At 39.2% G+C, this 15,318-nt stretch overlaps 1 protein-coding gene across 10 annotated transcripts in view; it reads left to right on the forward strand.

Moving 5' to 3' along the window:
- SH3TC2 (SH3 domain and tetratricopeptide repeats 2) overlaps positions 1-15,318 on the forward strand; it is a 297,382-nt gene that overhangs the window by 217,000 nt on the left and 65,064 nt on the right. For all 10 annotated transcript variants that reach the window (XM_053717114.1, XM_053717115.1, XM_053717120.1 and 7 more), the window contains one exon: positions 9,378-9,511. In XM_053717114.1, coding sequence (XP_053573089.1) covers positions 9,378-9,511 — 134 coding nt within the window. The remainder of the gene's footprint in view (positions 1-9,377; positions 9,512-15,318) is intronic.

Genomic DNA, 15,318 nt, shown 5'->3' on the forward strand with positions numbered 1-15,318 from the left:
CCCAGAGTTTTTACAAAGGTTCTGGGATCTCTTCATTCCATGGATCGAACCCAGGAAGTAGCTGTGGCTTCTTACCTGAGTAATATCTTTGTTCCGGCACCATTTTTACCTTTAGCCACTGTTCAAACCGAGAGATTACTCTGGTTACTTTGCAGTCATGGTTGGAAGCTCAATGTCGCCAAGAGTTCTCTCGTACCTTAGACGAGAGTGTGCTTTTGGGAGTAATCATAGAGTCAAGCTTTAATCTGCCTATTAGAACCTCCTTTCCAATCCTTTTCCTTCAGTGGCTCAGTGTATGGATGTTATGGGTCTCATGGTGGCAGCCCCAGATGCCATGCCATTTGCACAGTTTCATTTACAGCCCCTTCGGTTTTTCATGCTCAGACAGTGGAATGGAGACCACTCCAATCTGTCTTAGTTGATTCACTTAGACCCCTCCACAAGACAGTATCTTGGGGCATGGGCTTCTACCGTCCTATTTGGTTGGGGAGCAGTCCAGGTCTTAAGAAGTGCTCAGGGCCTTTGGTCACCTCAGGAGGCAACTTTGCCAAACAGTGTTTTGGAACTCTTCACACAGTTCCATTCATCTGCTTTCAAGAAGAAAGGCAACATTGAATTAAAGCAAACCTCCCTACAACGGAGTATCGTTCACATTCCCTTACACACCTTCGGTTTAACAGGTACTATACACTGCACCATACAAATACAGGTACTATACACTGCACAATACAGCACGGAGCTACTTTACCACTATCACCAGATCACTTGCGGGTTCTTGCAGATGGTAGACCGCTTGTGATATTATGACACTTGGATATTTTACATTAACAGGATTGCTATAATCTGATACTTGTAGCAAATAGCCCTATTCATCGCTCACGTCTTACAAATAGGATGCATACTTGTAGATATCTATATCTGCCGCTTGGTATAATTTTTATCGCAATATTGTAAACATAGTATCTTATATGACACTTTTTATGTACTAATCATATTATAGACACCAGTGTCCTAAATTGTACTGTGTATGTTTTAAATATTTTAATATATTGTTATCAAGTGATATAATAAATATTCAAAATTTTAGACCGATTCTGGAAATTTATTTAATCTTTTGCCATCAATTAGCGCTACCCGTTTTACTTGTCTATTTTTTAACTTTGCACTATTTTTTAGGAGTATAGTGTCCTTTTGGGTTTTAGCAGCTTAGTGGTGCAAATAATCTATAGTTTCTTTTTCTGTGCCTTTTTCTTGTGGACTCTATCAGTAGAAAAAAAAATGTATTTTTACCTGCTAAATTCCTTTCTTTCTTGGCAGTGAGAGTCAATGAACTCACCCATAAAAAAATAAAAAAACTTTTTTCTAGTGGTAGCAGTCAAGTTTTGCACCTCCTTTCCCTACTATCTTTCTTACTTTTCTTTGTATCCAATTTGCAATCCCTTATACAGGGTTTAAGGAATTCACAGCACAGGGTGGGATGTCTGAGTTACCCTACATCAACCAAAGGGTCTATAAAGCTTTAACTTGGTGTACACATTAAATTGTGCCTTATAATAAAGTTATTATTATCATCATTAGTGGAAGCAGTTGTATGTCATTGTGCTATTAAATAATTTTTTATCATTATTGGAAAATGATGCCTGTAAAAGCAAGATGTATAGAAACCCATCAAGAAAAATGACAGGTCTATGTTCTGGTTATGTGGTTTATAAATACTGGGTCAAATCAGCAAGCATGTGCTCAATCTTTTCTGGCAACAATCTAATGGAGAAAACTGCTGCTCTCGTCTCATCAACACTGTTTGTGTTGCTTTTATTTTGTTGTAAGACCGTCTGTTTAAGCTGGACCTTTTACATTATCATACATGTTTTGCCAGCATATTATGTTGTTATGTGTCTGTGTTTCCCTATAAATAACAAAGCAAAAACTATAAGTGTAAATTCTGCAACTTTTTAAGATAATAATAATAATATAATGAACCTTGACTAATAAGCTAAAACACAATTTAAATACAATCTTGTGAAAATCTGCACGAAGTGAGTGGAATTCTTGGCATAAGGAATTTAGGTAATTTTAAATTATACCACAAGATGTCACTCTTAATCCTGTGTACCTATGAAATTCAACGCTCATAAATTTCCTGATGCTAACTAAAATAGCATTCTTCATAATACATAAAAAGTTAAATATTTTCAAAAAATAAACTTTTTTTGTGTCTAGGAATAAACATTATACTATACTTATTCATGTTGACATTTTTGTAATGTAACTGGCCCTTTAAACATTTTCTAAGGTTCTATGGTATAAAAGAGTGTGCATTAAAATGTATTGTATATATATATTTTTTAAATCCAATGTTCCTGTCCAAATTAAAAAAATATAGTTTCACAAAAGGGTCAATTTTGTGCAAATATGAACTTCCTGATAGTGTCAGTATCATTTTAGGTTGCTTTTTGCATGCACAAAAAAACATAGCTTAACATGTTTAATCCTAGGAGTGGTTGTTTCATTTCATAGCTATAAACATACTGTACTTTAATTAAACATTGTTATCATACTAAAAAAAAAATAAAAAAAAATCACCCACACAGACACCAGATTAATCTCACTGTTTCCCCACTGCTTTTCTAGTAAGACATGCGCTTTTTCCCTCTTCTGTAATATCAGTGCCTTCATATCTAAAGCTTTTAGTCATAGCTAAAATTATGAAACAGCTTGTAAAATGTTGTTAAGTGAGCAGGCTACAACTGCAAGAGGATAAGTTAGATCTTCCTTTAGTTATGAATGTTATCAAGATGATGGAATAACCACATTTGTAAATGTAATGACGTTTTTATCATATTAGTTATAACAAATAATTATTTTATATGAAGGATAAAACACAGGTTAGTGCTAAAAGAAACTGTGTATGTGGTTGGAAAAATCTTAAATATATGGAATAAAGCACTGTGGCATTTAATTTGCACTAGATAAGAATCCCAGAAAATCCTTATTTCTATCTAAAGTATGGGCTATTTTTTTTTTATACATTATGAATATTCCATGCATTCGGGAATTTGTGTATTGTATTTCTCTTTAACATAATTAGTCTGTTCCACAGATTAAAGGGATATTAAACTAATTTTTTTTCTTTCATGATTCAGATAGAGCATGCAATTTTAAGCAACTTTTTAATTTAATCCTATTATCAAATTTTCTTCATTCTCTTGGTATCTTTTTTTTAAAAGCAAGAAAGTAAGCTTAGGAACCAGCCCATTTTTGGTTCAGCACCTGGGTAGCGCTTGCTGATTGGTGGGTACATGTAGCCACCAATTACTAAGCGCTACCCAGGGTTCTAAACCAAAAATGGGCCAGCTCCTTAGCTTAGATTCCTGCTTTATCAAATAAAGATAGCAGGAGAATAAAGAAAAATTGATAATGTGAGTAAATTAGAAAGTAATTTCATTCTCTGAATCATGAAAGAAAAAAAATTGGGTTTAGTTTCCCTTTAACCACCTCTTCTGTAATTCACATGGAAATTACTCCTTAACCTACCCCCCTACAAATTGATATGGGGGGTCACAAGATATGTGATAAATGTTTTCATTTTCTGCTTTATTAAATAAATAAATGTTTGAAGGTCTCTATTATATCACCTCTCTCCCATCTCTTCTCTATGCTTTACGTAAACTCTTAAAGTCCTTCTTTATTCTGCTAGTCTTTTGTATAGGGAGTTTGGGAAATCTTATGATAGGCCCTGTGCTTTGACAATCTTATGCTGATTACCTTTCATTATTTAAAGGAGTGAGGTCTGAGGAGTGAGGTAACTTCAAAGGTAGAATAGCGTGCAGGGTATCCTGCAATAAGGTATGTGCAGTTTTAAGTTTTTCTAGGGATGGAATTGCTAGAAAATGCTGCTGATACCGGATTAATGTAAGTTAAGCCTAAATACAGTGATTTAATAGCGACTAGTATCAGGCTTGCTATCAGAGGTATATACTCTGATTAATGTGCAATATAAAACGTTTGCTGGCATGTTTAATCGTTTTTATATATGCTTTGGTGATAAAACTTATTGGGGCCTAGTTTTTTCCACATGGCTGGCTTGATTTTTGCCTAGAAACAGTTTCCTGAGGCTTTCCACTGTTGTAATATGAGTGGGAGGGGCCTATTTTAGCGCTTTTTTTTGCGCAGTTAAAATTACAGACAGAGACATTCAGCTTCCCTCAGCAGTCCCCTGCATGCTATAGGACATCTCTGAAGGGCTCAAAAGGCTTCAAAAGTCATGTATTGAGGAAGGTAAAGCCACAGTGGAGCTGTGGCAGTTGTTGTGACTGTTTAAAAACGTTTTTTTCATTTTGTTAATCCGTTTTTTGTATTAAGGGGTTAATCATCCATTTGCAAGTGGGTGCAATGCTCTGATAACTTGTTACATACACTGTAAAAATTTCGTTAGTTTAACTGCCTTTTTTCACAGTTTTTTCAAATTTTAGCAAAATTTGTTTCTCTTAAAGGCACAGTAACGTTTTTTATATTGCTTGTTTAACTTGATTTAAAGTGTTTTCCAAGCTTGCTAGTCTCATTGCTAGTCTGTATAAACATGTCTGACATAGAGGAAACTCCTTGTTCATTATGTTTAAAAGCCATGGTGGAACCCTATATGAGAATGTGTACTAAATGTAATGATTTCACTTTAAACAATAAAGATCAGCTTTTATCTTTAAAAAATTTATCACCAGAGGATTCTGGCGAGGGGGAAGTTATGCCGACTAACTCTCCCCACGTGTCAGACCCTTTGACTCCCGCTCAAGGGACTCACGCTAAAATGGTGCCAAGTACATCAAAGACGCCCATAGCGATTACTTTGCAGGAAATAGCGGCAATCATGGATAATACCCTGTCAGCGGTATTAGCCAGACTGCCTGAATTCAGAGGAAAGCACGATAGCTCTGGGGTTAGACGTAGTACAGAGCGCGCAGATGCCTTAAAGCCCATGTCTGATACTGCGTCACAATATGCAGAAGCTGAGGAAGGAGAGCTTCAGTCTGTGGGTGACATTTCTGATTCGGGAAACCTGATTCAGATATTTCTACTTTTAAATTTAATCTTGAGAACCTCCGTGTATTGCTTGGGGAGGTGTTAGCTGCTCTGAATGACTGTGACACAATTGCAGTACCAGAGAAATTGTGTAAACTGGATAAATACTATGCAGTGCCGGTGTGTACTGATATTTTTCCAATACCTAAAAGGTTTACAGAAATTATTAATAAGGAGTGGGATAGACCCGGTGTGCCGTTTTTTTCCCCCCTCCTATTTTTAGAAAAATGTTTCCAATAGACGCCACCACACGGGACTTATGGCAGACGGTCCCTAAGGTGGAGGGAGCAGTTTCTACTTTAGCAAAGCGTACCACTATCCCTGTCGAGGACAGTTGTGCTTTTTCAGATCCAATGGATAAAAAATTAGAAAGTTACCTTAAAAAAATGTTTATTCAACAAGGTTTTATCCTGCAGCCCCTTGCATGCATTGCGCCTGTCACTGCTGCTGCGGCGGCGTTCTGGTTTGAGTCTCTGGAAGAGGCCTTTCAGACAGCTACTCCATTGACTGAAATACTTGACAAGCTTAGAACACTTAAGCTAGCTAATTCTTTTGTTTCTGATGCCATTGTTAATTTGACTAAACTAACGGCTAAGAATTCTGGATTCGCCATCCAGGCGCGTAGGGCGCTATGACTTAAATCTTGGTCAGCTGACGTGACTTCAAAGTCTAAATTACTTAACATTCCCTTCAAGGGGCAGACCCTATTCGGGCCTGGTTTGAAGGAAATTATTGCTGACATTACTGGAGGTAAGGGTCATGCCCTTCCTCAGGACAGGGCCAAATCAAAGGCCAAACAGTCTAATTTTCATGCCTTTCGAAACTTCAAGGCAGGTGCAGCATCAACTTCCTCTGCTACAAGTCAAGAGGGAACTTTTGCTCAATCCAAGCCGGGCTGGAAACCTAACCAGTCCTGGAACAAGGGCAAGCAGGCCAGAAAGCCTGCTGCTGCCTCTAAGACAGCATGAAGGAACGGCCCCCTATCCGGTAACGGATATAGTAGGGGGCAGACTTTCTCTCTTCACCCATGCGTGGGCAAGAGATGTTCAAGATCCCTGGGCGTTGGAGATCATATCTCAGGGACATCTTCTGGACTTCAAAGCTTCCCCCCCTCAAGATTTCACCTTTCGAGATTATCTGTACACCAGATAAAGAAAGAGGCATTCTTACGCTGTGTGCAAGACCTCCTAATTATGGGAGTGATCTGTCCAGTTCCACAGACGGAACAGGGACAGGGTTTTTATTCAAATCTGTTTGTGGTTCCCAAAAAAGAGGGAACCTTCAGACCAATTTTGGATCTAAAAATCTTAAACAAATTCCTCAGAGTTCCATCGTTCAAAATGGAAACTATTCGGACCATCCTACCTATGATCCAGGAGGGTCAATACATGACCACAGTGGATTTAAAGGATGCTTACCTTTACATACCGATTCACAAAGATCATCATCAGTTCCTAAGGTTTGCCTTTCTGGACAGGCATTACCAATTTGTGGCTCTTCCCTTCGGGTTAGCTACAGCTCCAAGAATCTTTACAAAGGTTCTGGGATCGCTTCTGGCGGTTCTAAGACCGCGAGGATACCTGACAGAGTCCAGGTTATCAAAGCTTCTAAAATCTTGCCGTGTTCTTCATTCTATTCCGCACCCTTCGGTGGCTCAGTGTATGGAAGTAATCGGCTTAATGGTAGCGGCGATGGACATAGTGTCATTTGCGCGCCTACATCTCAGACCACTGCAACTATGCATGCTCAGTCAATGGAATGGGGATTACACAGATTTGTCCCCTCTGCTAAATCTGGATCAAGAGACCAGAGATTCTCTTCTCTGGTGACTATCTCGGGTCCATCTGTCCAAAGGTATGACCTTTCGCAGGCCAGATTGGACAATTGTAACAACAGATGCCAGCCTTCTAGGTTGGGGTGCAGTCTGGAATTCCCTGAAGGCACAGGGATCGTGGACTAAATATTCTGGAGTTAAGAGCAATATTCAATGCTCTTTTAGCTTGGCCTCAGTTAGCAACCCTGAGGTTCATCAGATTTCAGTCGGACAACATCACGACTGTGGCTTATATCAACCATCAAGGGGGAACCAGGAGTTCCCTAGCGATGCTGGAAGTCTCAAAGATAATTCGCTGGGCAGAGACTCACTCTTGCCACCTATCAGCAATCCATATCCCAGGTGTAGAGAACTGGGAGGCGGATTTTCTAAGTCGTCAGACTTTTCATCCGGGGGAGTGGGAGCTCCATCCGGAGGTGTTTGCTCAATTGGTTCATCGTTGGGGCAAACCAGAACTGGATCTCATGGCATCTCGCCAGAATGCCAAACTTCCTTGTTACGGATCCAGGTCCAGGGACCCAGAAGCGGCACTGATAGATGCTCTAACAGCACCTTGGTTCTTCAACCTGTTTTATGTGTTTCCACCGTTTCCTCTGCTCCCTCGACTGATTGCCAAAATCAAACAGGAGAGAGCATCAGTGATCTTGATAGCGCCTGCGTGGCCACGCAGGACCTGGTATGCAGACCTAGTGGACATGTCATCCTTTCCACCATGGACCCTGCCTCTGAGACAAGACCTTCTACTACAAGGTCCTTTCAATCATCCGAATCTAATCTCTCTGAGACTGACTGCCTGGAGATTGAACGCTTGATTTTATCAAAGCGTGGCTTCTCCGAGTCAGTCATTGATACCCTAATACAGGCACGAAAGCCTGTCACCAGGAAAATATACCATAAGATATGGCGTAAATACCTTTATTGGTGTGAATCCAAGAATTACTCATGGAGTAAGGTTAGGATTCCTAGGATATTGTCCTTTCTCCAAGAGGGTTTGGAAAAAGGATTATCAGCTAGTTCTTTAAAGGGACAGATTTCTGCTCTGTCTATTCTTTTGCACAAGCGTCTGGCTGAAGTTCCAGACGTTCAAGCTTTTTGTCAGGCTTTGGTTAGAATCAAGCCTGTGTTTAAACCTGTTGCTCCCCCATGGAGCTTAAACTTGGTTCTTAAAGTTCTTCAAGGGGTTCCGTTTGAACCCCTTCATTCCATTGATGGAAATTTCTGTTTTTGATGGCTATTTCCTCGGCTCGGAGAGTCTCTGAGTTATCTGCCTTACAATGCGATTCTCCTTATCTGATTTACCATTCAGATAAAGTAGTTCTGCGTACAAAACCTGGGTTTTTACCTAAGGCAGTTTCTAACAAGAATATCAATCAAGAGATTGTTGTTCCATCATTGTGTCCTAATCCTTCTTCAAAGAAGGAACGTCTTTTACATAATCTGGACGTGGTCCGTGCTTTGAAGTTTTACTTACAAGCTACTAAAGATTTTCGCCAAACATCTACACTGTTTGTTGTTTACTCTGGACAGAGGAGAGATCAAAAAGCTTCGGCAACCTCTCTTTCTTTTTGGCTTTGGAGCATAATACGCTTAGCCTATGAGACTGCTGGACAGCAGCCCCCTGAAAGGATTACAGTTCATTCTACTAGAGCTGTGGCTTCCACCTGGGCCTTTAAAAATGAGGCTTCTGTTGAACAGATTTGCAAGGCGGCGACTTGGTCTTCGCATCATACCTTTTCAAAATTTTCCAAATTTGATACTTTTGCTTCTTCGGAGGCTATTTTTGGGAGAAAGGTTCTTCAGGCAGTGGTTCCTTCCATTTAAGCCTGCCTTGTCCCTCCCTTCATCCGTGTACTTTAGCTTTGGTATTGGTATCCCACAAGTAATGGATGATCCGTGGACTGGATACACCTTACAAGAGAAAACATAATTTATGCTTACCTGATAAATTTATTTCTCTTGTGGTGTATCCAGTCCACGGCCCGCCCTGTCCTTTTAAGGCAGGTCTAAATTTTAATTTAAACTACAGTCACCACTGCACCCTATGGTTTCTCCTTTCTCGGCTTGTTTCGGTCGAATGACTGGATATGGTAGTTAGGGGAGCAGCTATATAGCAGCTCTGCTGTGGGTGATCCTCTTGCAACTTCCTGTTGGGAAGGAGAATATCCCACAAGTAATGGATGATCCGTGGACTGGATACACCACAAGAGAAATAAATTTATCAGGTAAGCATAAATTATGTTATTGCATGCTATTTGAGCCATGACATTTTAAGTTTGACTGCTATGTACCTTTAATAATAAAGCAGCTGCTGTGATATGTACTATTCAACTTAAATCACTATAATTTCACTAATATATATATATATATAAACAAAGCACATTCAGCAACAACATCTTAATATGACTTAGAAACTGTTTAAGGGACGGGTGGTAAATGACATCACAAGCTTTGTCCTTTTTCTTTTTAGTGATAAGAACTTACTCTTTCTCAGTGAAGATGAAAAGTCTTCCCTAAACTTCCTGGATGAAGATACTCAGCGCGGCTGCATGGATCTTTTAATCAGCCTATCCCAGACAGACATAAGCTCTGTGTACAGGCTGGGTGAGTAGATAGAGTTCATGTGATTTTTTTTCTATATATATTTTGTACTTAAACCAATGAAACTTGTTAATATTTTGTCTAGCCCATTAGAAAGTGTTTTATGTAGTTTCCATACCAATAAGTAGTCATGATATTACTTACATAAGAATAACCTTCCAGTGTGAGTATTACAGACAAACACAGTAGTGGATTTAAGAATATGCATAACGCTTACAGACATAAAGGGACAGCTGTCTTTCAGTAGCCAAACTTTGCCTTATTTGGAGATAGTCTTGGTCATTAAAGTGCCAGCAAATTAGCTTAGCACCAGGTTTCTAAAGCAAATTGTTAGATAGATATTTAGCAAAGAAAACAGAACGCCAGTCCTGGCTCTACTGAGCGGGTCTGTTGTCTTCTGCTAAGCACATCGCGGGCTCACTGTCTAGTCACAGCGTGCCAGATCGCGCTATTAAAATCAATGTAGCTCGCTCTGGTCTGGCAGCGGGAGCGAGCTACATTGAGTTTAATAGCGCGATCGGGCCGGCTGTGATTAGACAGCATGCCCAGATGCACTTAAGAGAAGAAAACAGACCTGCTCAGTAGAGCCAGGAGCGGTGTACGGTTTACTTTGCTAAATGTCTATCTAACAATTTGCTTTATAAACCTGGCGCTAAGCTAATGTTATATAATTCTGCACTATGTGCAGAATTATATAACATTATTTGCTAGGTTTACTGGCCCTTTAATATAGTTTAAAGTGAATTGCTTTGCAGATATTATCTGTTAAAACCAAAAGGGAAAGATATGTCGCATAATTAGCTTTGAAAAGTCAGCAAGGTGCTTTTCCAGCTCTGAGAATGAGAAAATCCACAGTTTTCACAGCTAAATTACATGAAAAGGGGTTACCTTTGTTATGTGAAAACTGATATAAATCTACAACAATAGTGCTCAACGTATTCCACAGAAACCTATTCCTGGTAGAGTGCTTCTTTTTCTGTATGTATTTCCAGTATGACCAAAGGAAAGTCTTTCTAAGTGTGATGGGGAAATCAGACGTGGACTCCATACCAAATGTGCTTAGAGGAATATGGCTGCACCTCATTGACAGGGCTCAACAAAGCCCAAAACGATTGTCTAAGATTGCCGTGTTCCTTGTTCAGAGGAGGATTGCTTGGTATTTCAGGGCTGGACTGACCTTGCTAGACGGGATCAGACTGATATATGTCAGTTCTCTTCTGTAAAATGCACAATGGGGCTAAAAGAGGCTGCTCCTAGGTGGTAACTCCGAACAAGCTACTGTGTGTAATGCTCGTGGGATATTCCTCTATCGGACCAAACTCGGCCAGTAGTCTTGTTATCCCGGCGTCAAGCCGGAATGATAGGAAATATCCCAGAGCAGAGAAAGTTAGTAAGATGAGGAAGGCGGCACTCACCACAGGTTGGACGGTCAACAGCGGCAATGGCAAAGCAGTCCTAGTTCAAACCACTAGAAGGGTCAGGCAGGCAGGGTTTGGCAACAGCAAAGCAGTCCAAGGCTAACCACAAGAATGGTTAGGCAGGCAGGATTTGGCAACAGTAAAGCAGTCCAAGGACACACCACTAGAATGGTCAGGCAGGCAGGGTTTGCCAACAAATAGGCAATCCAGAACAGGGGTTAATAAGTATTCAGACAGGTAGGGTTCAGCAACAGTATATCAATCCAGTAATTATGGGTTATAGCAGGCAGAGTAGTCAGACAAGCAGGGATTATACACGAGTAGGCTAAATGAATCAACGATCTATCACACCCAGGAGCACACAAGGTAACACCTATACTTGGGCAGTAATAGATCGTTGTGATGGCACTTACATAGGCGCATGATTCGCACCAGGCGTCCGGACCGGCATCAGGAAGAGAGGAGCGTGCAACGATGACGTCAGCGCCACACACATCCGGATCCGACACAACCCCTAGCAACGAGCAGGGAAGGAGACGCCACGCCTCTAGAAAGGCTAGAGCGGTGTGACACTGAGCTGTTTGTTCCTGGTTTAGAGATTCTCTTTCTGTTTGTATTATTCCACAGAAACTCTACTTTGTCATTTTTTTTCTATTTGTAGAGCAGGTGTAAAAATAAAATGGAGCTACTACAAAAAAAATGTTTTCATAGTAGCTCCATTTTAGCTTTTTGATCAGACTTAACCTGCTATTATTTTCTGACTTTGTTTTATATGTGGGCCGCTTAATAATAATGATAATGCCTTCTTTAATCTGTTTTTTAGGACAGTTACAAATATTAAAAGAGTGCTAGTGTCATGGTCTATTAACCCTAATTAAAATCTCCCCAAAGCATTTAATTCTCTATGTTGCTGACCTGACCCCCAAACTGGAATTAACCTTAAACATTGCTGACACTGCTAAACACAATTAACCAGCAAAAAGAATGGATGAGTTCAGTTTTGACTTTGAGCTTATTCTTCTGCAATCTTGATTGATTATTAGCAGTGGTAGGTTATATGTGGTTTGGGGGATAGGGTAAAAAGTGAGTATGGTTAAAGGGACAGTCAACATTATATTTTTTATTGTTTGAATAGATAGATAACACCTTTACTACCCATTTCCCATATTTGCACAACCAACATTGTTATATTAATATACTTTATAAACTCTAAACCTCTAAATCTCTCCCTGTTTCTAAGCCCCATGCAGGCCACCTCTTATCTTAGTGCATTTTATTAGTTTTTCACAGATAGACAGTGCTAGTTCAGGAACCAGCACTAATTGGCTAAAATGGAAGTTTGTAAAAAAAAAAATACTGCAATAATGAGCAGTCTGCAGGGGCTTAGATACAAGGTAATCACAGAGTTAAAAAGTATACTGATACAACAGTGTTGGTTATGCAAACTGGTGAAATTGGTAATAAAGGGAGTATCTATCTTTTTAAACAATAAACATTTTCAAGTAGACTGTCCCTTTATTTGTGATGAGGGGTTAACTCATTGTTGAGTATTATTTATTTTTGAATTTCATTATGTCTAAATGCTGTTGATAGTAGCTAGAATATGATACTAACAAATAGTGTTTTTGTAGCATTGTGACCCGCCATACATATAACAGCAACATATGTAAAGTGTCGTTATTACTTGAGTACTACCTATATTCTTAAGTTATTTGAGTGTAGTAGCTGTTTAGATATAAACAGGAGTCTGTAAACATGTGTATACATCTGACACTGTGGGGCTTGGTTAGGAGTCTGAAAATCAGCACAATGTTCTTAGAAAATAAGAAAAAAAAACTATATATTGTAACAAAAACACTCCCAGATGGGCTATATAAATGGATCATCTACAAAACATTTATGCATAGAAAAATCTAGTGTACAATGTAACATACATATAAACAAACATTGGATGCACATGATTAAAGAGAGGTATCAACCAGACGCTGACAGAAGGAGCACTCTGCTTGTTGGATTTGGTGAGGGGCTGAATTGTAGGTGCATTTTGACGCCTCCGCCCCCGCCCCCAATCTCCACCACGACACCATAAAACCCCTCCGACAATACCACCAACCTCCCTGCCCTTCTCCAAACCTCCCCATACTAAGTACATTTTATTTGCGCTCCATTAAGCTAACTTATTTTTCTTTTGCATAAAAAAACATTTTCTATTGCAAGATGTATCGAGTCCATGGATTCATCCAATACTTGTGGGATATTCTCCTTCCCAACAGGAAGTGGCAAAGAGAGCACCCACAGCAGAGCTGTCTATATAGCTCCTCCCCTAACTCCACCCCCCAGTTATTCTCTTTGCCTGCGCTCATAGGAAGCTGGTAAAGTTTAAGAGGTGATAGAAAATGTTAGTTTAAAGTCTTCAAGCAAGAATTTTTTATTTTCTAAATAGTACCGGAGTGTGCTATTTTTACTCAGGCAGAGCATGGAAGAATAATTCTGCCTTGAGTCTGATGATTTCAGCAGCTGTAACTGAGATCATGTTTCCTTCCCACAGAGGTCTGAGGAATACAACGGAATCTTCAGTGTAGGGAGAGGTTTGTTCCTAGAAACGTTTTTGAGGTATGTGCAGTCTAATTATTTCTGAGGAGACCAGGTTCAGAAATTTAGACCTAAAAATGCATACTAGTGGGGCAAGTATAGTCCTAACAGAAAGGGGACTAGTCCTGAGTACTTTATTTATGCCTAATGCACTCATGGCTCATGTACTGAAAGAGTTCCATGTGCTAACGGTGGTATGGTGCTTTAAAGTTCTACTTACAAGCAACTAAAGTTTTCCGTCAAACATCTTCATTGTTTGTTGTCTATTCTGGAAAGCGGTGAGGTTAAAAGGCTACGGCAACCTCTCTTTCTTTTTGGCTGAAAAGCATCATCCGTTTGGCTTATGAGACTGCTGGCCAGCAGCCTCCTGCAAGGATTACTGCTCACTCTACTAGAGCAGTGGCTTCCACATGGGATTTTTAAAAATGAGGCTTCTGTTGCACAGATTTGTAAGGAGGCGACTTGGTCTTCGCTTCATACTTTTTCCAAATTTGCTTCTTTTGCTTCTTCGGAGGCTATTTTTGGGAGAAAGGTTCTACAAGCAGTGGTGCCTTACGTTTAGGTACCTGTCTTGTCCCTCCCTTCATCCGTGTCCTAAAGCTTTGGTATTGGTATCCCACAAGTATTGGATGAATCCGTGGACTCGATACATCTCGCAAGAGAAAACAAAATTTATGTTTACCTTATAAATTTCTTTCTCTTGCGATGTATCGAGTCCACGGCCCGCCCTGTCTATTTAAGACAGGTAGTAATTTTTATTAAAAAACTTCAGTCACCTCTGCACCCTATAGTTTCTCCTTTTTCTTCCTAACCTTTGGTCGAAATACTGGGGGGTGGAGTTAGGGGAGGAGCTATATAGACAGCTCTGCTGTGGGTGCTCTCTTTGCCACTTCCTGTTGGGAAGGAGAATATCCCACAAGTATTGGATGAATCTGTGGACTTGATACATCGCAAGAGAAAGAAATTTATCAGGTAAGCATAAATTTTGTTTTTGTGATTTTGTAAAGTGAATTTAGCAGTTCAAAAAATTAGTTTGTATTAGCCATTTGAAAATGCATGTATAGCTGTGTATGATATTCCCTATTGCACTGTAAATAAAAACACCTAAATACCTTCCCCATTCATTGTAGTAACATACTTTCAAGAGCATTACATCCATCTGTCTACAGTAAATTCAAATTTTTATTTCACAATCCCAGTATTATAGTACTTGCACAAAATAGCAATTACCTTGTATTGGTATTAAGCTATAATTGAAAAAACAAAGAAAACAACGCTTAAATTGTCAAATACATGCCGATTTTTTTTTTTAGCTCTCAAGTATTACATTAAGGAAGTTATATCTTTATTTCTCATATTTGAGATATTTATGGAATTTAATTATATATATATATATATATATATATATATATATACATACGTATATATATATATATATATATATATATATATATACACACACATATATGTGTGTATATATATATATATATATTTGTTATTTAATATTTTATCAATGTCGCTCCATGATTTAATGCAGAACCAATGTTTTTTTCCAGGCAAGCAGTAACCATATAGTATCAGCTCGCTCCCCCCACACAGAAATTACACCTGGGTTCTTCACATAAGTGATGTGCATAGGCTAATAGGGAGGGACTAATGTGTGTTGATGAGAAAAAAAAAAAGTGGTGCCGTTAGCAACTGTGTTATATACAGTAGCTGTATGCATCTTATATATGGAATATGGTACTACTACTAAAATTAAATAATACAGCCAGGAATTCTTCTGTAATGATCCGCCAT

Source organism: Bombina bombina, chromosome 6 (assembly GCF_027579735.1).
Source record: "Bombina bombina isolate aBomBom1 chromosome 6, aBomBom1.pri, whole genome shotgun sequence".
Lineage (NCBI taxonomy): Eukaryota > Metazoa > Chordata > Amphibia > Anura > Bombinatoridae > Bombina > Bombina bombina.